At 42.3% G+C, this 15,823-nt stretch overlaps 1 protein-coding gene across 2 annotated transcripts in view; it reads right to left on the minus strand.

Annotated features, from left to right (window-relative positions):
• The window catches only part of LOC106584588 (ATP-binding cassette sub-family C member 8), a 179,251-nt gene that overhangs the window by 129,796 nt on the left and 33,632 nt on the right, over positions 1 to 15,823 (minus strand). Inside the window, exons 5-8 of one of the 2 annotated variants that reach the window (XM_082968119.1) lie at positions 10,742 to 10,984; positions 7,090 to 7,278; positions 2,869 to 3,033; positions 2,301 to 2,456 (exon numbers count right to left, since the gene is read on the minus strand). In XM_082968119.1, coding sequence (XP_082824245.1) covers positions 2,301 to 2,456; positions 2,869 to 3,033; positions 7,090 to 7,278; positions 10,742 to 10,984 — 753 coding nt within the window. Of the gene's footprint in view, positions 1 to 2,300; positions 2,457 to 2,868; positions 3,034 to 7,089; positions 7,279 to 10,735; positions 10,985 to 15,823 lie in introns of both variants that reach the window. The other variant, XM_082968118.1, reaches the window with a different exon arrangement.

Raw genomic sequence — 15,823 nt, forward strand, 5'->3', positions numbered from 1 at the left:
TCTTTCTCCTCCCACAATATTTCTCCACAATGCACCTCATCCACAGTATGCTGCAGTATATATATATTTATATATACAGCAAAACAGCAATACAGTAATTTATTGTTCAATTGTTAAAAATAAAATCTGCAATTGCTAATAGTGAATATTTAACTGTATATTACACAATGCCAACTGATATTTGGTGTTTTCTATCACTTGCACTTTAGGCCTTAACAAAGGCTTTTAAACTGACAGTGACTACAGGGCTAAACAGATCAAAGGGATCTGGCTTGAATTAGAATCGATTGTAATGGTATGTTAGAAGACCAGAGCAGATTTAGGAAGTAGCCAGAGTGAGACTTAAACCTGCAGCCCTGTGTCTATGAGTCCAACACCTTCACACGTAGAGGTCTGAACCTTTTGACGTGGTCATTGGTATCCAGTATGGTTATAAAACCTTGGCCACTGTTTCTTTCTCTGGCAGATCTCATTATGTTACCCTGAAGAAGGCCCTGTGTGCTAAAATGTTGGTGATACCCAATAACTCATTGGGAGTGTGGGAGTGTGCAACCTTTATTTTTTAACAAGTTTACTTTTCTGTTATTTAGCACCTTTCTAACTATTTTGTGTGTGTGTCAAATTGTTGCTTTTTATTAGATTGGTTCTCTTAATGTGGACAATCTTGTAAATGGTTTGGAACTCTTTGGCACAAAAATATGCTGGTTTCTAGAACAAGTGAATCAAATGAAAAGGGAAATTCAATTATAGAGGACCAAAAATATGTGTCACCCAGGCTGCCTGGAACATTATATTGGAACATGGACGCTCTTGAAATCTGTTGAATTGGCCTTATGCACAAAAGGAGGAGAGATTTCTAGCGAAGGAGGATCAGGGGTGAAGTAATGCTGCTGAATAATTGTAGTTACAACTAACTACTCTCTGCCTTTGAAATACTAGGCCTGAATCAAAATATTGTCAAGGCTGTAAGTCAGAGGGGTTGGTATAGACACACTTGTGCTTGAGCTGAGAAAACTGTTCATATACAACACATCCAGTAGTAAATTGTTTTCTGACATGGATTCACCCGTTCATTCTCCCCTCATTTGGATAGGAACAAATAGTTAAACTTAACTTCCTAAAGTATTCTTAGTGTAGCCCAACATATTTCATTTAGCTGTTATCGTTTTCAATTCCATGCATTATGAACCCCCCCAGACAGTCTTCTTCACTCCTCTACTTAATCCCTAAAGCTAATCCTTGTGCCTATAGTGTCAGTCAGAATCACTGTTACACTGTTACTCTAAGCTTGTTTTCTACAGTGGTTTGGGCCTAGGATTTTAACTCTTGTTAAATGCACTAACACATTGTAAAGAACACAAATTAAAGGTAACAGAATGGAATCTTACTCTACCAGGAAAAAGAGAGAGAGTGTGAGAGAGAAAGAAAGAAAATGTGAGTCGGGAGACAAAGCGTTCTCCCTGGTAGAGAGAGATAAGGGAACTCTCAGCTTGAACTAACAAAGAAACTTCTCTTACCAGACTGACTGACTGACTGAGTGACTGACTGACTGACTGACGAGTATATTGGGCAAACAATAAGACGCCCACGACAAGAGCAGGACAAGAAGACAAACTAAGGAAAAGGAGAACCATTTGAAAGGCCCCTGGATCCCCCTGATCCATCCCCTGATCCATCCCCTGATCCATCAGGAGATCTTCATAAGGGTTCTGTATCTGCACCACTGATAGTAGTTCCAGGCTGGGAGATAGAACTATACCAAGGCTGCTGGAACTATATATTGGAAGATGACATTTGTGAGAACAACTCCTGTTTTTATTTAATAGTCTGGGAACATCAAACCAGTAACTGATATAGCTGTATTTACCCCCAACAGCTTCCTTCCATTTTCATGTACGGGTATAGAGATGGGATATTAGAGATCATCACTGCTTAACATTAATTATACATGCCATGGGGCAGGGAGCATAAACTTGAAGGTCACAGTGTTCTGATGTAATATACAATATGCCATGAATCTATTTCAACTCCATGGGGGCTTCTCCTGATGTGCTGCTTCTTTTCTGCCTGCCGGGCTTCTTTCCCTTTTCTACCCTGGGTAGAATAATCCTGGCTTTACCTTTAATACAGTAGATTAGACTAGACTAGAACCAAACTGAATAGACCCGGATAAAATAGAATCAAATAAAACTGTACAGGACCTACCCTAATCAAGTAAAGTAGAGTAGTGTATTGTAGTGTAGAGTAGAGTATAGTAAAGTAAACTAGTGTAAAGTAGAGTAGAAGAGAATAGGTCTCACCTGGACTGGCATGGCCCACAGGTTGGGACAGAGGAAGAAGAACCACATGAGCTGGTTGGTATCTATGGCCACGAGGTTACAAATCTGTCCTACGGTCAGTTCTCCCATGGACATGTTGGAGGTGCACAGCCGCATGATCTTATTGTAGATCTTAGTCTGGAAGGAGAACATAGCCAGACACATCATAGAGAAACCGATCAATTAAACTGTGTTTTTATAGTTACCAGAGGACATAGCCTTACTTATAACTCACCTAAAATATGATGTCGCTTGGCAACTTTCATTCTTAGTTCCCTCTGCTACACGTGTATAATACCCACAACATAGGAAACAATGTGTGACCCTACCCTTTATGAGCTATACTTAGCTGCAATAGACAGGCACACTGCACAATATACAGGTATTGACACTGCAGATGCTTTTCTAGCGCTGTTGCTAAGTAATAGAGAATAAGAATAAACGTAAGGGATCAATGTGTGATGTATGTGAAAGTCTACAGAGATCACACTGTAGAGATCCACATTTTTGCTATGTGGTCACTACTGTATATAAGCCTACAGTACAGTACCTGTATAGCCCCTCGTAAATTGATGCCGGTCTCGATAGCCACATAATACGAGGCCTGGAGGAAGGTTCTCTGCAGGATGAGGGCAAAGAACAGCAGCCCGGCTAGCACGTAGGCATTCGCCAAGAACTCTTGAGAGGAGATAAAGTAGACCCCCAGCAGCTTTATCTGAAATCACAGCGAGAGACACCCAGTACAGCCAGTCAGTATCTTACTCACACAGACAGGGGGAAGATCTCAATTGCAGTGGTGGAAAGTACTTAAGTAAAAATATTTTGGGGGGTATATGTACTTTACTTTACTATTTATCTTTTTGACAACTTTTACTTTTACTTCACTATGTTCCTAATGAAAAGAATGTACTTTTTTTACTCCATACATTTTCCCTGACACCCAAAAGTATTCATTACATTTTGAATACTTAGCAGGACAGGAAAATGGTCCAATTCACACACTTATCAAGAGAACATCCCTGGTCATCCCTACTGCCTGATCTGGTGGACTCACTAAACACAAATGCTTCATTTGTAAATGATGTCTGAATGTTGGAGTGTGCCCCTGGCTATCCGTAAATAACCACAAAAAAACCCACCTGGTTTTCTTAATAAGCAATTTGAAATTATTTGTACTTTTGATACCTAAGTATATTTAAAACCAAATACTTTTAGACTTTTACTTAAGTAGTATTTTATTGGGTGACTTTAACTTGAATAATGTTATATTAAGGAATCTTGACCACTGGTCAATTATATACTCCTCACGTCCTTCTCAAAACCCATTGGAGGAGAAGATATGAGAGGCAGTACCTCTGGCTTTCTCATCCAATGGGTTTTGAGAAGGAGATAAGGAGAAAGGACACAAGGAGTACGCAATTGCAATCTTCCCAGAAGCTACCAGCAGGGAGGGCAAGGGAAAGAACAGCCATTCCAGTATGGTGAGTCTGACTGTGACTGTTATGAAATGGCAGGTAAAAAAAATCTACAGCAAAGATCTACTACTAATATCCAACCACATCTATTTACAAGACAGTAATCAAGCATCAAAGAGAATATGTACATTAGAGGGGGAAATGCTTTGATTTTCTATAAGGAAATTACTGAATCATTCCTAATCCGCAGAGGAGAATAACTCCCAGAAATTCCTTAAAATGATCAATCAACAGTCCACTTAAAGTCGTCTGAGTGATCTGAGTCATCTGTTGTATCTTATCTAATTACACACCATAACACTCTGGATCAGGCCAGCTATTCTTGGAACACGCTCTCTATCTCTGCACTGTAATGATGATGGATGTCATTCAGTTCTACCAGTGAATCACACCAAGACTGGGGTCATTCCCATAACAAATCCACTGTCTTTAGGAAGTGCAATACACCAACAGACGTCATCCTTCAGGTGTGAAACCCTAACCTTGGATTATGCCGTAAAGGGTCTCATGCGAGAGGGATATCTTCTATCCTATCTCTAAGGAGCAATTCATACTGGAACAAGACAGGTAAGAAATACATAATTCTATTAGGGCTATAAATCATTTAGCAGGTACTCCTCTCTCTCTCTCAATTCAATTCAGGGCTTTATTGGCATGGGAAACATATGTTTACATTGCCAAAGCAAGTGAAGAAGATAATAAACAAAAGTGAAATAAACAATCAAATTAACGGTAAACATTACTCACAGACGTTCCAAAAGAATAAAGACATTTAAAATGTCATATTATGTATATATACAGTGTTGAAACGATGTGAAAAAGGGAAAGTACAAAAGGGAAAATAAATAAACATAAACATGGGTTGTATTTACAATGGTGTTTGACCTTCACTGGGTGCCCTTTTCTTGTGGCAACAGGTCACATCTTGCTGCTGTGATGGCACACTGTGGTATTTCACCCAGTAGATATGGGAGTTTATCAAAATCGGGTTTGTTTTCAAATTCTTTGTGGATCTGTGTAATCTGAGGGAAATATGTGTCTCTAATATTGTCATACATTTGGCAGGAGGTTGGGAAGTGCAGCTCAGTTTCCACCTCATTTTGTGGGCAGAGTGCACAATGCCTGTCTTCTCTTGAGAGCCAGGTCTGCCTTCAGTGGCCTTTCTCAATAGCAAAGCTATACTCACTGAGTCTGACATTAGTCAAAGATTTCCTTAATTTTTGGGTCAGTCACAGTGGTCAGGTATCCTGCCACTGTGCACTTTCTGTTTAGGGCCAAATAGCATTCTAGTTTGCTCAGTTTTTTTTGTTAATTCTTTCCAATGTGTCAAGTAAATATATTTTAGTTTTCTCATGATTTGGTTGGGTGTAATTGTGTTGCTGTCCTGGGGCTCTGTGGGGTCTGTTTGTGTTTGTGAACAGAGCCCCATGACCAGCTTGCTTAGGGGACTCTTCTCCATATTTCTGTAGGTGATGTCTTTCTTATGGAAGGTTTGGAAATTGCTTCCTTTTAGGTGGTTGTAGAATTTAACCGCTCTTTTCTGGATTTTGATAATTAGTGGGTATTGGCCTAATTCTGCTCTGCATGCATTATTTGGTGTTTTACACAGAGGATTTCTACCTGTCTCTTTCTTCCCCCTCTCTCTCTCCCTTCTCTCTCTACCTCTCCCTGTCTCCCTCCCCCTCTCCCTCTCTCTCACACACACTTTTTACAGTGTTATAATGGAATACAGCTGACTCCTGTCCCGAGTGTATGTCAAATAAAATACTTTTTTTGAGTGCAATCCCATGCATACTTTTGAGTGCTCAGGACATCTGGTTGCTCCATTCCACGCATTCACAATAAGCAAATATGATTATTTTTACCTTTATTAAACTAGGCAAGTCAGTTATGAACAAAGTCTTATTTTCAATTACAACCTAGGGTTAACTGCCTTGTTCAGGGGGAGAATGACAGATTTTTAACTTGTCAGCTCAGGGATTCGATCCAGCAACCTTTCGGATACTAGTCCAATGCTCTAAGCACTAGGCTAACTGCTGCCCCTATTGCCAAGTTCCATGACAATGCATTTATCAGTTGACTACACAGCCTTTTCTTGTCAGTCTAATGGTGATATTTTTAGCTTAATATCTCATCTCTTCCGGGGGCGACTATTTTAGTCTCCCCTTGGATCAAACACACTGTCAAGATGGAGACAGAGGAGAACACCATATGCCTTCTATGAGTGACTACAGACAACACGGCCACCCAATGTTTCCAAATCAGCTCCTCTTTAGGAATTCTATTGTGTAACTAACTCGGTGACATTCAACAAAATCATCAAAGACCTTTTCTTCAGCAGAGGGCATACTCCTGGAGGAGAGGGCATACTCCTGGAGGAGAGGGCATACTCCTGGAGGAGAGGGCATACTCCCGGAGGAGATGGCATACTCCCGGAGGAGAGGGCATACTCCCGGAGGAGAGGGCATACTCCCGGAGGAGAGGGCATACTCCCGGAGGAGAGGGCATACTCCTGGAGGAGAGGAGGAGAGGGCATACTCCCGGAGGAGAGGGCATACTCCCGGAGGAGAGGGCATACTCCCGGAGGAGAGGGCATACCTTATTTGCCTTCTATGAGGAGCTACAGCAATATTACACTATTCAACTCTGTGACTTTCAAACCATTAACTGAGAATCAATCATTACAGCAGGAGAGAGGATCTGACTGGGGTCTGTACAGGAGATCTGACAGATTGACAGATGCGTCCATGTCTTTCTCTGAGTGGATTGTGAGAGGAGTCAGAGAGACAAGCAGACAAACAGACAGCAGCACATTAGTCATTAGCCTCAAGGATTTCACCTTTGAGGACAGTTGTGCTTGGAGGAGGAAAGTAAATGTCATATCAGAATGGAGACCTGGGCTCGTATCCACAAAGCGTCTCAGAGTAGAGTATTGGTCATAAGTTATGAGAATAGAGACATTTTACTCCTACTCTTATGGATCATGAGTTATCCATTTGGAGCAAAACATCACGTTGTTAAAAAATATGTCTAAATTAGGCATGCCTATAAGTTGAAGGCATCTAGGGCTTATGTTAACTTGGTTTGTGTAAAAATTATAGACCTTTCAACGTATGCAAGGTTGTATTCAACCTTACATACGTTCGAGGACGGCTCATAATAAAGCCTGGAATGGAGTCAATGGAATGGTATCAAACATGTGGTTGATACCAATCTAATGACTCCATTCCAGCCATTCCTACGAGCCATCCTCCCCTCAGCAGCCGTCTACTGGTGTACGTATAATGTCTTCTCACCGGGGGCTGTATGGTGCTGTTGTCCTTGCTGATGTGATGGACGATGCCAGAGATACAGAGGGGCCCAGCGAAGCCCAGCAGGTCAGCCAGGAAGCGGAACGTGATGCTGATGATGAGGGGCCGTCCAAACGCCTGGCGTAGGGCCCTCCAGATCCACTTAGGGCCCTGCGGCATGGAGCCCAGAGGCCTCTGCAAGAGGAAGGACATCATGGTTGTATCAGGAAAAACAGTGAAAAGTCAAATGTCCATGTACAGTCCTACCCAAGTTCCAATTATTCCCTGTGTTTTTTATACACGAGCAAAACAAGGCCATTCCTCAAAAGGCTGTTAAAGGAACATGAAAAGATAATTAGCTGGAACAAAAACCTGCATACCCAATGTGATCAGGAGCCAGTGAGAATCACACCTACAGAAAAGGAACCTCCATGGAACCTGGAATTCAGTGTTTAATGGCATTCAGTGTTGAATGGAATTCACTGTTTAATATAATTCAGAGTTTAATGGAATTCAGTGTTGAATGGAATTCAGTGTTGAATGGTATTCAGTGTTTAATGGTATTCGGTGTTTAATGAGGGGAGAATGAGAAGTGCGTAGTTCTCATGCTTTTTCTATCAGTGGTTCCTTAGTAATGATGTCTTCCCAGTTTGCCATCTCCTGACTTCAGTCTTAATGACTCAGGCTACTGTGACATCAGCACATCACACAATGGGACTTAACAGAAGAAGTTCGCTCAGATCTGACAATACACCAGCATTCAGGCATTCAGGCATTCACGTGTTTGTGTGCAATCAAATAGTTTGTCCGATCTCAAAAGGTTGAAACACTCCATGTACGCTGCATGAAGGCCAAACATTTTGAATGTTGAAATATTGATTGTAGTCAACCCCGCTGAGAATGCGTTGTGTGATTAGACATTTAGAGTTAGTGAAGATCAGGGACAACATCTGGCTACTTTGGCTGCAGAGGTAAGCAATCTTAAAGAAGACTGTGTGTGTGTGTGTGTGTGTGTGTGTGTGTGTGTGTGTGTGTGTGTGTGTGTGTGTGTGTGTGTGTGTGTGTGTGTGATGTGTGTGTGTGTGTTGTGTGTGATGTGTGTGTCCTCCTACTTTTCCCACTCTTCTCTAGGGGGGGATTGGCCTGGCTTGGAGGCAGCTTGGAGACACTCTCAGGTCAGGCTCTTTGATGCAGAGAGCACAGGTGCAAATACATAAATAAACCAAATTCGGTTCTTCTGCTCCTGTTAAATCACATTCACTTCTGAAACTTTCCAGTTTCTTGGATACATACACATGTACATGTAGCCCATAGGGATGTGTGAAACTCGCTCCTCAGCCTGAAGTGTCCCTACTTGCGCCAGCGCATAGCTAGCTTTTCTCGCGGACTGGTAAGACGCGTCGGGAGGGCGGTGACGCGTGCTAGCAAGCCAGAAGTCTTGGGTTCGAGCTTCATGAATTATTTGCTAAGTAAGCAGCATGACATCTGTTACATACACGTCCCATACCAAGCCATTACATACACCTTGCATTCAGGCTCATATAGGATTTGTCACTCTACACACTGGACCTCAACATGGATTTAATATGTATGCATATATATGGCTTTCTAGTTCCACAGTAATGACAAAATACTCTACTGAAAATCATTCTGACCGCATATTCTAGTGCTGCAGTGTAAATACCCATGTGCTTGTTTAACCCTGCACCTGTTTCAACCCACCCCATGCTCGGGTCACTGCTCTAGGCCCAAGCCAGTCTCTGTGAATAGCCTGTTAGATGCAGACAATGAGACGGTCAGAAGCTGCGAGACACAGCAGCACGCAGCAGAGCACAGAGGTTAAGGGTCACAGAAGGGTCAGGGTTTTCCTTCTGGCAGGAGAGAAGGATAAGAGAGATGGAAGGATGAAGCAGAGGGATGAAGGAGAGGAGAACAGAAACACTAAACTAAAAGGGGCAAAGGTCATTCTCATTCTACTGTGAACGATGGAACTCTCGGACCCCACGCAGGGTGAAAGCACTTGACTTTTCATGGGAAACAAGTGGGAAGTGTGTGCGTGTGAGTGGGGATATGACAGTTCAGTTTTATAACAATAGAGAACAATGATTACCTGGAAGATCCATCTCAGTTTAATTGCTGCAATTAAACTGAGATGTCAAACCAGGACAGGCCATTGGAGAACAACTCAATTAATTATTCCTATTCCCATTTTCACACAATCCAACTTGACAAGCTGCAATGACGCAAAGCAATGGAAACAGGATGTCATGCTTCAAGAGGATCATCCAAATCAACCCAAACATACTGTGCAATCTGCTCTTATATAAAGGCTTGATAATGTATTTATTCGTCGCTGTGTGGAACATTCAAGCTGATCCTTATAACGCTTCTCTCCCAAACAGCAAAACTCTGCAGATGAATGTCCTCTTTTGTCATATATTTATATTTTAGGGACCTTATTCATGCTGGACATTTGCATGATGTTATAAATCAACATTTACAATAATTGGTGAGGGTTCTCTCTCTCACTCTCTTTCTCTCTCCATATCTATTTATCTCCCCCTCTCCCTCTCTCTCTCTCTCTCTAAGCAGATCCCCTGGTTATAAAGCTTCTCTGCCAAACAGCAAAACTCTGCAGATTCATTTCCTCACAGCAAATTGGCCAGTGTTACCCAGTGTTGATTTTTCAGTGGAACATTTCTAGTGTTGATTCAGGAGAAAAATGAACTCTCTAAGTGTGAAATTAACACTCAGTGGTGTAAAATAACCCCAGTGTTGGTGTTAATAACTAGTGCTGAGTGTGAGAGTGTGATTGTGTCAGTTTTACTCTGTGGAGCTTAAACGTTCCCATCAAAACCACGCCCATCATTATCAGATTTCCCAGCATGCTCTACTGCAGGTAGACATTTTTAGGATTGTTTTTAATATCTGTGTTTTTGCATGTACATTGATTGATTAATCTTATGCAACACACAGATAAATAACATACATTTCACTAAACTAATTCAATCAGTTAGTTTGATTTATTGCACCTGTTAGTTTAAATGGTTTAGGTAGTCTCCTCGCTATGTTCCTAACCCAGGCAGTCATTCTGAATGTAGGTTGCGGATGAATAAAATTCCAACTCTTGGATGTCCTAACTCTGGATTGTGATAGGAATTACACATCACTAGTATAATATACCTTGCAGGCCTGATGTGGCCTGAAAATCAAGAGATTTATAACACCACTGTGTTAGAGTAAAACTTTGCCATCAAATTAAGGCCTTCTGATATATTTGAAGATATGTCCTAAAGAGTTCAATTGTAACGATAAGATTCACCTCCAATAGGAACAAGCTGAAGACCACAGGACAGAACATGAATGAATTCAACAACGCGCTCTCTATCACTACCAAATAGAGTCATGGGTGGTAACGCTACAATTCACTGGACAATGCAAGGCACATCTCTCTCTCTCTCTCTCTCTCTCTCCTCTCTCTCTCTCCTCTCTCTCTCTCTCCCTCTCTCTCTCTCTCTCTCTCTCTCTCTCTCTCTCTCTCTCTCCTCTCTCTCTCTCTCTCTCTCTCTCTCTCTCTCTCTCTCTCTCTCTCTCTCTCTCTCTCTCTCTCTCTCTCTCTCTCTGTGTGAGAGAAGTAAAGTAGTATTACTACCTTTACCCTCTGGCTCTCGAAAGCCTTGCGGAGCTTCAGGTAGTTGGTGAGGGCTCGCATGGCGATGGGCAGCTTGCCGATGACCTTGAGGTCGATGGGGCGGCGGTGGGCTGCCGTGATGAATGTGTTCATCCACCAATAGGTGGCCTTGGACAGCAGGTTGACGAAGGGCTGCAGGAACCTCACCCCCAGGTCCTGCAGGTCCTCTGGAGGCTTCACCTCTGTAGCCTCAGTGAAACACAGGTAGCGCTGTGTGAAGGGACATAGGGAGAGAAACAGAGGGAGAAAAATATTTTGCTCATACAAATGTGAACAATGCAATGAACTACGTTACTAATTCAAAAACAGAAATACTCATTATAAAAATTCATGAAACATACAAGTGTTATACATCGGTTTAAAGATTAACTTCTTGTTAATCCAACCACGGTGTCAGATTTCAACAAGACTTTACGGCGAAAGCATACCATGCAATTATCTGAGAACAGCGCCCAGCAGACAAATCATTACAAACAGTAACCAGCCAAGTAGACGAGTAACAAAAGTCAGAAATAGCGATAAAATGAATCACTTACCTTTGATGATCTTCATATGGTTACACTCACAAAACTCCCAGTTACCCAATAAATGTTTGTTGTGTTCAATCAAGTCCCTCTTTATATCCAAAAACCTCCGTTTTGTTAGCGCGTTTTGTTCAGTAATCCACTGTCTCAAACAACATACGGTGAAATTGCAGAGCGTGAAACTCAACAAAACAGAAATTCTCATAATAAACATACATAAAAGATACAAATGTTATACACAAGCTTAAAGATAAACTTCTTGTTAATCCAACCGCTGTGTCAGACTTAAAAAAACACTTTACGGCGAAAGCAAACCATGCAATTATCTGAGAACAGCGCCCAGCAGACAAATCATTACAAACAGTTAGCAGCCAAGAAGAGGAGTAACAAAAGTCAGAAATAGCGATAACAAAGAAAAGCCTCCCTGTATTAGACACTGAAATAAAACCCCTGAATTGTGTTTACTTAAGCTTTTCAGTTTTAGAGCTACAGTACCAGTCAAAAGTTTGGACACACCTAATCATTCAAGGGTTTTTCTTAATTTTTTACATTGTAAAGAGAAACGACAGTCCATCATTACTTTAAGACATGAATGTCAGTCAATCTGGAAAGTTTCTTCAAGTGCAGTCGCAAAAACCATCAAGCACTATGATGAAACTGGCTCTCATGAGGACCGCCACAGGAAAGGAAGACAGAGTTACCTCTGCTGCAGAGGATAAATTCATTAGAGCTAACTGCACCTCAGATTGCAGCCAAAAGAAATGCTTCAAAGAGTTCAAGTAACAGACAAATCTCAACATCAACTGTTCAGAGGAGACGACGTGAATCAGGTCTTCATGGTCGAAAAGAAACCACTACTAAAGGACACCAATAATAAGAAGATACTTGGGCCAAGAAACACAAACAATGGACATTAGACAGGTGGAAATCTGTCCTTTGGTCTGAAGAGTCCAAATTTGATTCCAACTGCCGTGAGACACAGAGTAGGTGAACGGATGATCTCCTCATGTGTGGTTCCCACTGCGAAGCATGGAAGAGGAGGTGCGATGGCGTGGGGGTGCTTTGCTGGTGACACTGTCTGTGATTTTAGAATTCAAGGCACACTAACCAGCATGGCGACCACAGCATTCTGCAGTGATACGCCATCCCATGTGGTTTGCACTTAGTGGGATTATCACTGGCCTCCACAATCACCCAACCTCAACCCAATTGAGATGGATTGGGATGAGTTGGTCCGCAGAGTGAAGAAAAATCAGCCAACAACTGCTCAGCATATGTGTAAATTCCTTCAAGACTGTTGGAAAAGCATCCCAGGTGAAGCTGGTTGAGAGAATGCCAATTGTGTGCAAAGCTGTCATCAAGGCAAAGGGTGGCTACTTTGAAAATGATCAAATATAAAATATATTTTGATTTGTTTAACACTTTTTTTGGATACAAATTTACATGATTCCATATGTGTTATTTCATAGTTTTGATGTGTTCACTATTATTCTACAATGTAGAAAATAGTAAAAATAAAGAAAAACCCTTGAATGAGTATGTGTCCAAACTTTTGACTGGTACTGTATGTTGAAGAGAAGAGAAAATAAGACAAGAGAAGACAAGAGAAGAGAAATGGAAGAGAAGAAACGAGAAGAGAAAAGGATGAGAATAGATGAAAGGAGAGGAGAGAAAGAAGTAAGGCCTGCACTAGGCCTAACAGTGAGGTACACCTCTGGTACCCTGAGTGCTGAAACGGGAGCATTGCCTAGTTTCTCATGCAGTGAATATTGCATTAGTGTTTTACTCTATGCAACACTTTTGTTCCTAAGTAACACAGTCAGTTCAGCTCAATTCAGCAGTGAGAGTCTCAGCTTGGGGGAAACTAGGTTACTGAAGAATTACGGCATAGACATCCACACACAACTTCCACACACACTGCTATTTATAAACACAAACAGAGAATTGGCCCAGCATGTAAAACCAAAAACGTAAGATTTATTTTTAATTAATTACTAGCCTGCAACAATTTTTGTACTCATTCGGTTGAAAAACTATAGATACAGGCAGAGATGGGCAGTATTCATGCTACATGTATTTGAAATAAACTCATCAAAAAAAGAAACATCCTCTCACTGTCAACTGCATTTATTTTCAGCAAACTTAACATGTGTTAATATCTGTATGAACATAACAAGATTCAACAACTGAGACATTAACTGAACATGTTCCGCAGACATGTGACTAACAGAAATGGAATAATGTATCCCTGAATAAAGGGGGGGTCAAAATCAAAAGTATCAGTCAGTATCTGGTGTGGCCACCAGCTGTATTAAGTACTGCAGTGCATCTCCTCCTCATGGACTGCACCAAATTTGCCAGTTCTTGCTGTGAGATGTTACCCCACTCTTCCACAAAGGCACCTGCAAGTTCCCGGACATTTCTGGGGGGAATGGCCCTAGCCCTCACCCTCCAATCCAACAGGTCCCAGACATGGTCAATGGGATTGAGATCCGGGCTCTTCGCTGGCCATGGCAGAACACTGACGTTCCTGTCTGCAGGCAATGACGCACAGAACGAGCAGTATGGCTGGTGGCATTGTCATGCTGGAGGGTCATGTCAGGATGAGCCTGCAGGAAGGGTACCACATGAGGGAGGAGAATGTCTTCCCTGTAACGCACAGCGTTGAGATTGCCTGCAATGACAACAAGCTCAGTCTGATGATGCTGTGACACACCGCCCCAGACCATGACAGACCCTCCACCTCGATCCCGCTCCAGAGTACAGGCCTCGGTGTAACGCTCATTCTTCAACGATAAACGCGAATCCGGTGAGACAAAACCGTGAGTCCGGTCTGGTCCAGCGACAGTGGGTTTGTGCCCATAGGCGACGTTGTTGCCGGTGATGTCTGGTGAGGACCTGCCTTACAACAGGCCTACAAGCCCTCAGTCCAGCCTCTCTCAGCCTATTGCGGACAGTCTGAGCACTGATGGAGGGATTGTGCGTTCCTGGTGTAACTCGGGCAGTTGTTGTTGCCATCCTGTACCTGTCCCGCAGGTGTGATGTTCAGATGTACCGATCCTGTAGAGGTGTTGTTACACGTGGTCTGCCACTGCGAGAACAATCAGCTGTCTCACAGTACAGACATTGCAATTTATTGCCCTGGCCACATCTGCAGTCCTCATGCCTCCTTGCAGCATGTCTAAGGCATGTACACGCAGGTGAGAAGGGACCCTTGGCATCTTTCTTTTGGTGTTTTTCAGAGTCAGTAGCAAGGCCTCTTTAGTGTCTTAAGTTTTCATAACTGTGACCTTAATTGCCTACCGTCTGTAAGCTGTTAGTGTCTTAACGACCGTTCCACAGATGCATGTTCATTAATTGTTTACGGTTCATTGAACAAGCATGGGAAACAGTGTTTAAACCCTTTTTATGAAGATCTGTGAAGTTATTTGGATTTTAACGAATTATATTTGAAATACAGGGTCCTGAAAAAGGGACATTTCTGTATATATTGTATACAGTGAGGGAAAAAAGTATTTGATCTCCTGCTGATTTTGAACGTTTGCCCACTGACAAAGAAATGATCAGTCTATCATTTTAATGGTAGGTTTATTTGAACAGTGAGAGACAGAATAACAAAAAAATCCAGAAAAACGCATGTAAAAAATGTTAGAAATTGATTTGCATTTTAATGAGGGAAATAAGTATTTGACCCCCTCTCAATCAGAAAGATTTCTGGCTCCCAGGTGTCTTTTATACAGGTAACGGGCTGAGATTAGGAGCACACTCTTAAAGGGAGTGCTCCTAATCTCAGTTTGTTACCTGTATAAAAGACACCTATCCACAGAAGCAATCAATCACTCAGATTCCAAACTCTCCACCATGGCAAAGACCAAAGAGCTCTCCAAGGATGTCAGGGACAAGATTGTAGACCTACACAAGGCTGGAATGGGCTACAAGACCATCTCCAAGCAGCTTGGTGAGAAGGTGACAACAGTTGGTGCGATTATTCGCAAATGGAAGAAACACAAAAGAACTGTCAATCTCCCTCGGCCTGGGGCTCCATGCAAGGTCTCACCTCGTGGAGTTGCAATGATCATGAGAACGGTGAGGAATCATCCCAGAACTACACGGGAGGATCTTGCCAATGATCTCAAGGCAGCTGGGACCATAGTCACCAAGAAAACAATTGGTAACACACTACGCCGTGAAGGACTGAATCCTGCAGCGCCCGCAAGGTCCCCCTACTCAAGAAAGCACATATACATGCCCGTCTGAAGTTTGCCAATGAACATCTGAATGATTCAGAGGACAACTGGGTGAAAGTGTTGTAGTCAGATGAGACCAAAATGGAGCTCTTTGGCATCAACTCAACTCACCGTGTTTGGAGGAGGAGGAATGCTGCATATGACCCCAAGAACACCATCCCCACCGTCAAACATGGAGGTGGAAACATTATGCTTTGGGGGTGTTTTTCTGCTAAGGGGACAGGACAACTTCACCGCATCAAAGGGACGATGGACGGGGCCATGTACCGTCAAATCTT

The sequence above is a fragment of the Salmo salar genome, chromosome 23, assembly GCF_965601325.2.
Source record: "Salmo salar chromosome 23, fSalSal1, whole genome shotgun sequence".
Lineage (NCBI taxonomy): Eukaryota > Metazoa > Chordata > Actinopteri > Salmoniformes > Salmonidae > Salmo > Salmo salar.